The sequence below is a fragment of the Lathamus discolor genome, chromosome 1 (assembly GCF_037157495.1).
Source record: "Lathamus discolor isolate bLatDis1 chromosome 1, bLatDis1.hap1, whole genome shotgun sequence".
Taxonomy (NCBI): Eukaryota; Metazoa; Chordata; class Aves; order Psittaciformes; family Psittacidae; genus Lathamus; species Lathamus discolor.
In genome coordinates, this window is record NC_088884.1 from 37,331,975 (window position 1) to 37,346,568 (window position 14,594).

Sequence of the window (14,594 nt, forward strand, 5' to 3'; positions counted from 1 at the left end):
AACCATTTTCTGTATGGCATTTCCCTGCAGCTGGACAAGTCACCCGCATTTAGGGCTTACAAAGAAAAGGTTAACAAACCTTATCCCAGAAGGTCACCCTAAAACCTCCTTAACCCAGGGGTAACTCGATGGCATAGTTTTATGTCCTTTACATAAGATGACAGTTCAGACCTTTCAGTTTCAGAGCATAAATCGAGGCATCAATTTCCTAAAATAGTGCCCTGAATTCTTATCTAGCAGTTGATTACATACCAGCTAAAATTACGTTGGAACAGAGAGGAAAATTAAAAGACAGCAATCACAATGCAGATCTATATGACTGATCTTCCAAACATGAGGGATATGGACCTATTAAATTAATCTACTGATTTCCAGATTACTAGTCTTCTCCAAGCAGGAATTCTTGAGATCTTCTTGGGACTTAAATAAAGGAACCCTGCAGAGCCAAATGATTAAGAATTGTAATATAACAGAGACTGGCATTACAAAGTCTCTTTTCAGAATGTCAGGCAGGTCTAGCTGATTGCCTTGGTGGCTCAGCAAAATAGTTAACCATGTCCAAAACTTACCTAAAGGCTGAGTTTTCAAACCTTTATAGAAGCCAATACAACAATACAACCAGTTCTTACGTTTATTTATCTTATTAAACTGAGGTTTGGTCCATGCCAGACCCAATTTAATTTCTCCATCATATTTTTCACCACTACTGATCACCCAGCACAACAGAACACTATCCAATTCTCACTTAACCATGCAAGGAAACTATTTCCAATATAATTTGCAAAGGACTCCACATTTAAGAATGAGACAATTTACTTGGGCTGCTTCAGTGTATCAAATACCACAGACTTAATTCAAAAGTTTCAGCAGCTGAACTGCTGTGCACCAATATTCTAGGAGAAATTACTGTAACTTCCTGAAAAGAAGTTTACTAATCCTTTCTTTGATGAATACATCAGAAATTTAGCAGCAAACATCTGGCAACATCTGTATAAACAGTATTCTTTTTACTGCTGAATGCCTTCTGTTCAGCATTTCCTACCTCACTTCTCAGGTTCAGCTTTTCCTAATTAAAAACAAGTATAAGGGGAAAAGCCTTAAAAAGAAAAATGTCATTTATGCCTTCTGAGAGGATCTTTCACTCATCTTTTGTCTTCCTGAAAAACTCTAGCCTATTCCTTCAGAGTTCTTTTGTTGCCAGTTTTATAGTCATTGAAATACTACATTGCTCTGCATGATCTAGCCACCAGAGCTATAGGACTCTCCCAGGTTAAAAAGAACCAGGCCCTGTGAAAGCAATGGGTAGGAAGAAAGAGACACATATAAACAGACTTAAAATATTGGGGATGCTATTATTTATCAAAATGTCCCCATTTTAACACTGATCTCCAGCAGTAAATTGGAATTTAGCACATTGTAACTCAATGTGCCATGGAGGAAACAAGCTTGGCTCAGTACAGCACAGGGACAAGAGGACAAGTCTCATTTTTAAGGAGCTTGCTCTCCAAGCCCTTTCCATTTCAAACCTCCCAGTACCCTGCAAAAGCACTTCAGAGAGGTAGACCCTTCATTTCTAAGTCTTTGCAACTATGCATGCAATAAGTATTCAAAATCCTTCACAAACATCCTCTTTCCCTCCACCAGGCTCCCCTTGTTAACGGAAGCCTTAAGGTACTTACAGTCTTCATCCAGGAATTTATACTGTATGTGTTTCTTGAAAAATTCCTGTATTGATCTACAGATCTCCTCATGTTGCTTAGAGATATGATCGTAGTACTGTGTGTAGTCCCTCTGTGATATACCTGTCAAAAACGTTAGTTGATTATGAAGAGCTTTAGGCATGCAAAAAACCCAACCAGACAAAATGCAGTTACCAGAGATACACAAGTTGTAATTTGTATTTCAGAAGACAGGGCTCTCCCAAGTGTTAACCATTACCAGTGACATAGCATTTGGCTTTATCCTCCTATACTTACTGTACTTCCGCTAGAAATCTTTTCCTCTCACAGTTCTGTCCTACATTTTGTGAACCTCATTTTATAGGTACATGCTTTTACTATCTTTAAGCAAACTTCAGAAGGAACCTTTGCTTGTGTTTAAGTTTCCAGATCCTGTCTTTGCCTTTCAGTTTCATTCCCTTTGGTTACTCTGTTCAAAATCTTTTCTGTTCTGTACATCAGATGCAGGGACTCAAATTTGGAACCATGAAATGAAACTAGTGGAGTTCCTCAGGGGTCGGTGCTGGGACCGGTGCTGTCTAATATTTTCATCAATGACCTGGATGAGGAAACTGAGTGCACCATCAGCAAGTTTGCTGATGACACAAAACTGGGAGGAGTGGCTGACACACCAGAGGACTGTGCTGCCATTCAGCGAGACCTGGACAGGCTGGAGAGTTGGGCGGGGAGAAACTTGATGAAATTTAACAAGGGCAAGTGTAGAGTCTTGCATCTGGGGAAGAACAACCCCATGTACCAGTACAGGTTGGGGGTTGACCTGCTGGAAAGTAGCGAAGGGGAAAGGGACCTGGGGGTCCTGGTGGATAGGAGGATGACCATGAGCCAGCAATGTGCTCTTGTGGCCAAGAAGGCAAATGGCATCTTAGGGTGCATTAGAAAGGGAGTGGTTAGTAGGTCAAGAGAGGTTCTCCTCCCCCTCTACTCAGCCTTGGTGAGGCCGCATCTGGAATATTGCGTCCAGTTCTGGGCCCCTCTGTTCAAGAAGGACAGGGAATTGCTTGAAGGAGTCCAGCGCAGAGCCACAAAGATGATTAAGGGAGTGGAACATCTCCCTTATGAGGAGAGGCTGAGGGAGCTGGGTCTCTTTAGCTTGGAGAAGAGGAGACTGAGGGGTGACCTCATCAGTGTTTACAAATATGTAAAGGGTGGGTGTCAGGATGATGGAGCTAGGCTTTTTTCAGTGATATCCAGTGATAGGACAAGGGGCAATGGGTGTAAACTGGAGCATAGGAAGTTCCACGTTAACATCAGGAAGAACTTCTTTACTGTAAGAGTGACAGAGCACTGGAACAGGTTGCCCAGGGGGGTTGTGGAGTCTCCTACACTGGAGATATTCAAGGCCCGCCTGGACAAGTTCCTGTGTGATGTACTGTAGGTTACCCTGCTCTTGCAGGGGGGTTGGACTAGATGATCTTTTGAGGTCCCTTCCAACCCTTGGGATTCTGTGAAAGGAGCAGAGGCTAAGCCTGCACATCAGCAAAGACGACAGATCCTTGCATACCATAAAGATTCTCATCAACTGATTTTTTTAAGCACAGAATCACTCATATCTCTTTCATAAGGTGTTACCAAACACATACTTTGTTGATAAGGTGTGTGTTTCACTACAGGCGAAACCTTAAATCCTAACATCAGTGAGATGGCATGCAGTCTAGTGTCTTATTTCTCCCACTTGCCTTCTTGAGGGCTTTCCTGCATATCTGACATTAGATAAACTCTCCCAGCTATATCACAAGCTCTTAATTTTAGATATTTGTTTGTTACCAAGACAATGGTTTAAATTGACGTCAACAGGATTATACACTTGGATGCATCTTAAGTGGCAGGAGTTCTCACACAGGATGTGTCAACGTCACCACTGCAATACCATGCCGGACCAATATCAAGATCTGCCCCATCACTACAAAATGGGTAATTCATGTTATTTGGTGAAACAAAAAGCCAGAATCCCCCCAGAAATATGCATCACTGATGGCAGTTTGCTGTTATAAGCACCCACAAAACACAGAGATTAAGTTTTACTGTAGGACAATGCTGACTACCTCCAAAGATGTGCTCTTTCAAAAAGTTCATATGAAGTTTGTGATGTCAGTGAAACTTTGAATTATTAATACCATTGCAAAGCTTAACTCAGGTCTAAAAACAAGAAACAAGAGATGATGGCATCTCAGGGGATACAGATGCGTAACTGGGAAATCATTCACTACACTATGCAAGTATCACTCCTTAGTTTGACTGACAAGCTTATTAATTTTAAAAGCATGGGAACATATGGTGAAAAATCTTGACATTGTCTTCAGAAAAGCAGCTGGAGTGATAGCTAAAAACGCAAACAGAACAACAAAAAACCTATACTGTTGGATGGGGTTTTAAGCAACCTGGTCTAGTGGAAGGTGTCCCTTCCTGCTGCTGGTGGCAGCGGACTGGAACTAGATGAGCTTTAAGGTCCCTTCCAAACTAAACCATTCGATAATAGCGGTAGCTCTGCTGGGTTTAAAAACAGTAATGAATTGTACAGAGTGTTTTTAAGCACTAGCCTAACGCTTTGAGGTATCTAAAAGTAAGTATCACTATATATATTCTATATTAAATGTACATTCAAATGTGTTAGAGGTTGTTAATACAGTGATGCATATCTCTGGCAGTTGTGGTGCTCCAGCAGCATGTAACAGAACAAGATTCAGCACTTCTCCCTTCAAAAAGCCATGTCTGCAGCCATTAAGCAATACTCGCTTACTGGAGAATATCTCTTGCTATTAGCAAGACAAACTCTGGTACAGAGAACCGTAATAAACCCTGCAACTGGCACAAATGGAAAGAGAATGGGAAGATGAGCATAAAGCACCAGAAGAACAGCCAAATAAAAGGGCTATAAGAATGGTATGTGTTGACAGCACCTAGATTAGCACATCCCAAAACATTTATATGCAGCTCCATAGGATTACACCCAGATCAGCAAACAAAGTACAGGGAATACATTCCTAATGATTCACAGAGGTGAGACAGGATGGAGCACCAAAACTAATGACAGCATGTAACAGGTACAAAAAGGCACATCCAAAACAAGCACATAGTCACCATGCTGAGAAGTAGCGAGGAAGAGCAATGAGGACTAGACATCTAATATCCCTTCCCTCACATTTCACAACAAGGAACCTTGGGCAGACCACTTGTATATCTCCACCATGGTGCTTGTGAATGTGTAGGGATGAGACAGACAAAATAAGCAAACTTGGTTTTATTTTAAAGCAAAAAATCACCTCCCTTCCTGTAAAATCTGGATAAGAGCTTTGCTACATCACTGCTGTAACATTTCCTTGTTAGAGGAATTTAGACAGAATGATTCAGTCTTGTTGAGGACAAATGTGCACCAGTCCTGTGCTATTTACATTTCTGTTCATCTTTAAAGATTCCAGACCAAAACAGAATTCAAACTCCAGAATAGTATTTAGCCTAAAATTAAAACCCTCAATCCAAGCACCTGTACATGCAGTAGATGTCTAAGCTCTTTCTAAAGTCAGCAAAGAATAGTTAAGACATCCAGAGGAGTATAATTCAGCTAACTTTACCCTAAAGATACCTAATACACTTGCTGCCTGTCCTAGGGCTGTTTTAAGCCTCCCGATGCACCCACCAATTCTTTGCGTGCTGGGGGTACCCTTGCTGGTCAGAGCCACTTGAAACATTTTACATTGAAGATTTTGAACCACAGTAACAGATCAACAGGTTTTCTGACTAAGCTACACTCAATATGATACGAACTCAGACGTCTCATACACTTGTGGATGTGTTCTGACCTCCCCAGCTTTCTGCATATAATACCGACATGTGGTCATGTTTTGTCAGCATAATACCCAACTGCTTCTGTATTCGTTCTGCAAGTCGGAGATGATGCAATTCACTCCTGAATATAAAAGAATCACTTACAAAACAGCCTTTGGGTGAAATTTCTGAATTAGCAATTAGAATTAAGAATATTCCCACTGTAATACTGAGCATGCTGTGCTGTCAATAAAGTGGCATCCCACATTTTAAATTACAAAAAAAAGAAAGCATTAATTCTAGAAATGAGGCATCATAAAGAACTGTCTTCAGATTTAGCTCTGATTCAAGGAAATAAGAGAAACTCCTCAGAACTTCACCTAATAATTTTATCTTTAAGAAATTCTTACCTAGGAGCTTGTTTTCCTTGACAAAGCATCTGAATTCTGCACCAGGGATTAGCTCACACCATTTGCGAAGAACAAGCTACAGAGGAAAAATATTGTTTCAGAAAGGTAACAGGCAATACTTTGTATATCTTCTAGAGCTACAGTTTTGTTGTAAGAATAAGATGACCTCTGAAATTATTCCCAGTAGAAGAAAACAAAACAATCTTAACCTTCACTTCATATAATCAGTTTAGCAAATACTTCAGAGCAATTAGACTTGATATTCATACCACAGAATCACGGAAAACTTTCAGTTGAAAAGGACCTCCAAAGACCATCTAGTCCAAACTAATTTAAAGTAGAAAGGTTAAGACTGGACATAGAATCACAGAATGGTCTGGCTTGCAAAGGACTTTAAAACTTATCTAGTGGAAGGTAGGGACACCTTTCACTAGACCAGGTTGCTCCAAGTCCCACGCAACCTGGCCTTGAACACTGCCAGGGATGGAGCATTCACAACTTCCTTGGGCAGCCCATTCCAGTGCCTCATCACCCTCACAGTAAAGAACTTCTTCCTTATATCCAACCTTAACTTCCCCTGTTTAAGTTTGAACCCATTGCCTCTTATCCTATCGCTACAGTCCCCGATGAACAGTCCCTCTCTGGCATTCTTGCAGGCCCACTTCAAATACAGGAAGGATGCTATAAGGCCTCCAAGCAGCTTCTCTTCTCCAGGCTGAACAGAAGACTCTCTTTCACCATGAGGACTGTCAAGCATTGGAACACATAGAGGTTGCGCAGCCTCCTTCCACTGAACCCTATCCAGATTTGATAGAAAGCCAAGCAACCTGATTTGATCTCATCGCTTACCCAGCTTTGAGCATGAATCTGGACTAGAGTCCCCCTAAGGCCCCTTCCTACCTTAATTATCTTATGCTCTTCCACTTTGTATGGCATTTATAACTGCAAAATTATTTATGAAGCAACTTCAAAGTTACATTAACGTTAAAACATGGAAACCAAAAACCCTGCTGAAGAACACAGAAAATCTGTGATGGAGTTGGCAGAAAGTTGCTCCCTAGCCAAAAGAGCTGATGAGCAGAATTAAATTTAACCAAATGAAACTCTATTTTGGTATACACCCAAGCAGAATCCTGTGACGCCTTTGAAGGCGCAAACCAGTTAAAATAAGTACATGGAGATAGAAATAGTAACCAAACTATTACAGTCATCAGGACAGACTGCCTGGTAATTAAAGCATATCTCTGGCACTTTCTCAAGTTTCTGTGTTTCCTAAGCTGAAGTATTCAGATGAATACATTATTTTGAAGTTCTCAAGTACCGCTGCAGATACTGGAAACTCCCAACACCTATCAACTGTATTAGGAAAACCTCAGTAATCAAAGATGATATTCATAATGACAACATAAACCATGAAACTCTTTGTTCCAACTTTTAGATGCCCTGTATCCTTAAAGCACATCAGATAGTGCTTAAAAAAAAAAAAAAAAACCAGAAAAGGTTCATTCACATTTCTAAAGCCCTTTAAGACCACAAGAGGATGACAAATGTTATATTTACATAAAAATCATTGTTAGAGAAATTACAAGATGCTATCATAAAAGCAACAGCACCACACAGCTTAAAGCATTGTTAATATCTACATTGTTAGCTTAACTTTTTAATTTGCTAATGAGCATATGAAACAAGATATGACAAACCACTTCTGTTCAGGATGTCCGTAGCCACTACAGGTAGCTTCTCTCTTAGTAATCTCAGTTGTGATCTTCACAAGCAGCACCCTATCAAGTATATATGACTTTTGAACTTGTCCTTCCTAGCAAAACCTTACAGGCATGACAGAAAATAGCAAGGAAGCTTCAATAGTCTGAACTTCAACTCCTCTGACCTGCCATTAAATGAATTCCTTATGACCTGTAGTTCTTAACCAGAGTTCCCCACTCTGCCCAAGCAACACAGTTAAAAAAAGACAAATTGTATAGACACATACCCAAGCCCAAATGGCACCCTGCCTGTGAGCGAGTCCTTTATTATCTAGAAGTCATGCAAAGACTCCTACCTCATAGTCCAAGGAAGGATCTGGGGAATCATCAGTACAGTGAATAAATCTGGAAAAGTAAGGCATGGGCATTAAAATCTGCTTTTACATGTAAGATTTTAGCTATAGTGAGAAAAACAATTCCAAACTGTGAATCACAAAAGTTACTGTTAAATTCTCTCCAACACATATAAACCAAGTACATTCAATACATAAATAACAAACCTCCTTGTGACAATTATTGGGGGGGGGGAAGGGAAGAAAAAGAAAAAATTCAACCTTTTAATCTAGTGTAATTTAGAAGCACTTAAATTTGGACAGGGATGTGGCTAAAATGTATTTATTCACTGTTGATTTTCTCCTGTTTGAATAAACAGTACTGCTCTTTTGCTCTTTGCTGTTATGTTGGCATAAGCGGATCATCAAAGAACCAGATAAACCAATCTAGTTTCACTGCAGTGTGTTTTTCCTGGTACTTTTAATGTTTAACTTCCTAAACCACACAACTGAGACACATCATCATGCCTTAGAGCAGTTCATTTCCATGAATAAGGGATGCAAAACAGCACCACTCGCACTTCTGATTCCACAACACAGTATCTTTCTAAATTAAGAGCCTTAAAAAATTACTCTTACAAATCTCTGGAGAGTGGGAATAAACAAAATTATCTCCATAACTGCAAGCAGATGTCAAGGTTTTGTCCCCTGTGAGTAGCTGTGTGTGTCACCTTTCAGGAGCTATCAAGAATGGAGGCAGTTATACCCAAGCCAATTTCCACGCACCTTTTTGTCATTTTACAGCAAACTTTGCTGTAAATCCTGTAACTTTAAAAGGGAATTAGCAAAAGAACATGTGTTTTCCTTCCAAATGTACTCCCGGACCTTATTGGCAAACTATTTTGATGCACAGGATTGTGTGAAGGGTCACTGCTGAGCAATAGTCTTAAATGGCAACATTCAGAATGTCTCCCTTTGGCACTGAACTTGGTTAAGCAATCCAGAAGTCCAGCATCTCTAATATAAGCATTGCATCTGTAAGACATGGCTGCCCAGCCTTCAGTTTGAAATGAAGAGCTATTGTAAGAGTTCATTCAGTATGCTGCCAGCAGAAATACATGTCACACATTTTAGACTTTAATATCCACTACAGACAGAAAAGAAGGGCGACAGCAGGCATGCTTTTCCAGAAGTACTGTAATCAAACAGATCATATATATCTGTAAGCCTATGTAAACAGATAACATCCTTCAACTACAGTTTATATTCCCCACAATTTAAGATCTGTCAAGGCAATAGAAACAAACCCATGAGAGCTTGCAGTCTTGCTAAATTCAAAATTCCCCCCTTACTAGTATACATGCTTACTTACCATGCTCAAGAAAATGTAACCCCCCCCCAAATCCAATCATAAACTGTATATTTAAAGGCAGCTGAAGTCCAGCCCATGGAGTTTTACAGCCCCTGAGTACTAGGACCCTTATTAGCTCTCACAGATTTCCATATACGAGGTCAGGGTACCTGCAATCTGTTTCATTCCATTAACATGAAGTCTTTCCAGCACTCAGAAAACAGCCTTATGAACAACCAACTTTCTCCTTCCTAATCCTGGGTAAGGAAGCTATGGGTAAGAGCTAACCTAACCCTGGGTAAGAGATATGTGGGAAAGATGCTTCTCCTTTTCTTGTAAGTCAGAAAATGAAATCCTGGGGTGTCATCCCAAACCACACAGACAGCTGAAGTATTGCTGCCAAATCAAGCAAACAAGCAAACTGATGAATGTAGACAAAAGTACTGCAAGACACAAGGACATCATTTTTCTTGAGCCTTAATGACACAGGACTGAGTACAGATGAGGAAAAAGATGGGAGAATGCAGCAAAAGACAAACTTCTGTAGCCTCATTTTGCTTCTAAATAGTATCATCAGCTTTTGTCAACAAAAAAGGACATAACTTTATTTTTTTGGGGGGTGGGGAATTTTGGACAACTCGAGGGAGTTGCCATTCTATATTTTTTTACTAATTTATTGTAGCATTAATTGTCCAGATCCAGCTGAATTCATCTATTACACATGAACTTTCAATGTTACAAGGCAGAAGGCTAGGAGGGGTTTCTTTAACCCACATCCTAGTCAAGTTTGGACATACTTGAAAGAATGATCAGAAAGACTTTAGGAACACAAAATTAATTAAATGGGCTCTCTTTTCTGAAGCCTTTGTAATTTGGAATACTACTAAGGGTAAAGGAATTAAACTCTACTGCTTTTAGGCCTTGGGCTGTGGTCAACAGCTTATTTATAGATATTTACTTAGACGTCAAGAATAGAAGGATCAAGGTCTCTTTATACATAGCTGCTGCATGTTAATCTCCACATGCACGTATTTCACAACAGAGACACCACATGAAGCCATTACGTGGTTTAGTTTTCAACACACAGAAAAGGAACAAAGCAATTTCAGAAGGTTTGTAAGAATACTGAACCTTGCTGAAACTTTAAGGACTTAAAGAAACACAAATGCACCATTCAGAAAAGGATCTTATACTACACTGTAAGTTGCTAGGAAAAATGGGATACAAGTAGAACCTCAAGGAAAAAAAAATCAAGGGCCTCATTATCCACATGCTCTCATGTGGAACTGTCTACCTTGAAATAGGCTATACTAAAGTCTGAACTGACAGCTGCTGTTCTGCATAAAGGTATCCTGAGCGCCAAGGCATATATTTATGAGCCAACACTGCCTCCTATGTTCCGTTAGGAGAATGCAGCTTGTTAGTCCGCATCTCAGAAAAACTTCCTAATTTGTAATTCAGTATTTAGAAGCATTAATTCTGGTATCAAAAGCGTAGTCAGAACGGTAGCTTGAAAAGAAAAAGGCCTGAAGCATCTGCTAGGCTTTAAAGTCACACAATGTGTTAGGAACCTGACAGGCTAAACCTCACTCAAGCACAGACTTTCTCAACTGTTCTCAGAAACAGGCACTAATCAAGCACTCTTACAAACACCTAAAACAAACCAAGCAACAAAAAAATATATCTCCGCTCATGTTCCTTTGAATCTTGCACATTAACACATTTGGAAACTTTTCCTTGGCTCAACAGGAGTTGTTTCACCTGCTCCATTAACCCAGTAGATCTTTTTTACCTACTAAAAGTGGCATAGGTGTATGTTTTGCTCTGTTTCCTGGGCTTAGGCAGGGCTGAGGGGCTACTTTTAGGCACTGCACCTATCTAACTAGTTTCTCAAAGAGTTCTCAGGAATGAGCCTCTACAAGTAAGAGGTACAGAGCACCAGATGGTCCAATAAATATTGAGTCAATTTACAACACTTAAGTTATCCGACTCTAAACACATTATCCCACTTAGTGCTTGTCAGGCCACACCTGGAATACTGTGTTCAGTTTTGGTCTCTACACTACAAAAAGCTGTGGACAGGCTGAAGAGAGTCCACAGAAGGGCCAAAAAGATGATCCCAGGACTTGGAAGCCATGTGAGGAAAGGCTGAGAGAACTGGGTTTGTTCAGCCTGGAGAGAAGGTGGCTCAGGGGAGAACTTATCACCGTGTTCCAGTATTTAAAGGGTGGTCACAAAGAAGATGGAGATTTCTATCTTCTTGACCTCCTTTTACAAGGAGTCACATGGAAAAGATGAGGGGTAATGGGCACAAGTTACTCTGGGGAGAATCCAACCTGACACAAGAGAAAAATTTTTCACAATGAGAACAAAAATCCATTGGAATAATCTCCCCAGGGAACTGGCGGATTCCCCAGCACTGGACACTTAAGATTTGGCTGGGATATGCTTTGCCTTGAAAGGTTGGACCAAATGATCCCTGAGGTCCATTCCAACCTGATATTCTATGATTCTATGCAGTGCACATTAGAAAACAGCCATTCCTACATGTGACTCATACTGCCCCTCTACAATAAGTCAAAGGGCAATCCCTGCAAAAGTTCTTCTCTGCATTAGATTGCTTTTCAACAAGGTAGAACTCACAGGACTTCTTATTTTACCTCTCCAGTTGTGACTATTAAACAACTGGGAAAATGACACTTTAGCATTCAAAAATCCCAACAGTAGCAGCTGCAGATTTAAAACATCCAGTATTGCCCTGCAGAACAGGAACAATCTCTGAAGTTTGACTGAACTTCCAAGGTTTATTAACAAGCCTGATATAACATGGTTATCATTGAAAGGTTATTACTTATCTATCAATAGAACTACTGTTAATATTTATACCAGTCTCAACGTGGGCAATCATGTTTAACTAAATGCAGTCCACACATTCTAACCATAAGGAAGAAAACCGTGTTCTAAACCAATACACTCCACAAGGCTTTAAAAGGATTTTTGTTCAAAAGAGGAGTTTCAATCACATAACAGAAATCCCAGTTAGAAGGGATTTTTTTCACATCACATATCCACAGCATGAAGTTTTTGAAAGTCTACATTAAAACCTGAAAAGATAAGGATCACACCACACACTGGGCTTTTTTGTGAACTCAGCTAAGTCAAATGCAGTGTTCACTCTGAAGCAGAAACAACACTGAGTACATTGAGTGCATTGCTCTGAAGTCTTTGTTAGTTTATACAAAATTAACAAGGAGGAAAGTTAGCTCATTATTCTGAACATTTCAACCAAACAAAGTGTCAAAATCATGACAGAACCCAAATATTTTAAATAGTCAAAGCATATCTAGTCATCCTCAGTATATCTGCATGAAGGCCATGGTTTTTTAATGTTTGCTTAAGTTTTGCATAGCTGAAGCTGTCTTGGAACTTGAGACAGTTGAGAATTACAGCAAGGGCAGTTCCCTGACCTGAGCAACACACAGATCAATACCAGATAAGCAAACGGGAAATGGGAGAGGAAGGAAGAGGCAAAGAAAGTGGTTTGCCTGAAGTCCCATATCACTGGCAAAGCTGGATTAAGAAAGAGACCTTCAAGTGGCTATCGCAAAGTTGTTCCCGTATTATGACCCGTGAAGTGGATTTTCAACCTAATACAATTGAACAGAAAACAAAACAACAAAATGGTATACAACATCTCAGCTGTTATGCAGGGCAAGAAACTTTTAGACCATATTGAGTATTAATGAAATATGGTGCATTTAGCCTCCCTCTGAGTAGCCCTTCCAAGGGATTGAGATGTATTATATATCCCATTTCCATTTGTTCAGCACTTCGGGTTCCTATGCCAGCTACGTTTTTACTTTCTGCTTGCTAAGGATGAGGGAACTGGCAGCTAGTCGATAGTATGATTAAGGAAGAGCACTGCTCTGATTCAGCAACAATCATTTCACACTTGGCTGGGGACATTTTGTACAAATAACTTAGTAATTTAGAAATACCCTGCACAGATTGGCCAATGATACATGCCTTAATCAAGTACAACATATTTGTAAAATGTAAGATACACAGAGACCAAAGTGATTTTACCCATTACACGTGTTCTCCTAGTCCTAAGTACAACTTCCATTCAAAGTCATGGAAACACCAAGGCTGCATTGTTCATATGAACTCTACCCTATCAAACCTCCCCCCCCAATAACACAAATTTATACCAACATTAGATTAGAATTTACAGGAAGGGAAATTAATTCAACATCTCTCAAATGAAACTTAACCTTTAGATTAGGTGATGATCCCAGTCTTGTCACAAGGTTTGCCTATTTATCACCCACTACCGGAGCTGCGCTATCTAGCAGTGTGTGTGTGGTCTTATCACACTGGAAAAGGAGTCTAAATGGATTGAGCTACTGCAATTTGAGGTGTTGTCTTTCTGCTAGAGGTTATTCTCCCACAGCAGGATCAGCGGAAGAAAGTGTGCCTACTACAGGCTGCTCAGTCACTACCATTTGCAATCTGGTGTGAACTTCAGGTGAAATTACTGATGGTTCAAGTTAACACCCATGCTGTGAAATCTCACAACACAGGAGCATTCATTGCCTCTACCACTAAGTCAGCACTGTCTGCAGAGGGCAAGGTGAATGGCTGAGGCTCTAACTCTACCTGGTGTGAGATAAAACCTGACAGAAAATGCACTCATTTCAGTCTCAGTGAAGGTGGTTCAACCACCTCATTATACCACAAAAATAGCATAAAATAAGAGCACAAACACACACATAGAGCTGCCACATCTTCTAAATCAAGTGGTGCTTGCTAAACACTTGATTGTATTCCAAATTGATTAGAAAATGGTCAACCAAATAGGAATTCTCCAAGGAGCTTAGGGTACTTTCAGCTGAACCTCTTTATACATGAAGATAGTAGAATACAAAACCCGTATTATTTGATATTCACAAAGGGATAATACAAAGTGTACAATTCTTTTCACACCAGCACCCTCTCCCCTCCTTTTCAGCCTCTTCCCCTGCACCTCATAATGTCATAGGTTAGACATAATGTAAAGCCTATCACCAGAATTGGCCTGACAGTGTTGCTAGCACTCCATAAATGCAGAGGTTAAGGATGAGGATGCTGCTACCTAGCATTTTTTTAATGTACCAACAAACTGGGGGGGTGAGAAAAGTGTTAGAGTTGCAGGAATTAAAGAAGCCAGTTGCACCACATTTAATGCAACTGGTTTCACATTTTAGGCAAGACAATTCTTATCACACCATAAGCTACTTCACACAGGAAGTCACATC

At 40.1% G+C, this 14,594-nt stretch overlaps 1 protein-coding gene across 1 annotated transcript in view; it reads right to left on the reverse strand.

Moving 5' to 3' along the window:
• Window positions 1-14,594, reverse strand: part of CDC123 (cell division cycle 123) — a 39,463-nt gene that overhangs the window by 13,257 nt on the left and 11,612 nt on the right. Inside the window, exons 7-9 of the mRNA XM_065668017.1 lie at window positions 7,971-8,019; window positions 5,912-5,987; window positions 1,680-1,802 (exon numbers count right to left, since the gene is read on the reverse strand). Of these exons, the coding sequence (XP_065524089.1) occupies window positions 1,680-1,802; window positions 5,912-5,987; window positions 7,971-8,019 (248 nt within the window). The remainder of the gene's footprint in view (window positions 1-1,679; window positions 1,803-5,911; window positions 5,988-7,970; window positions 8,020-14,594) is intronic.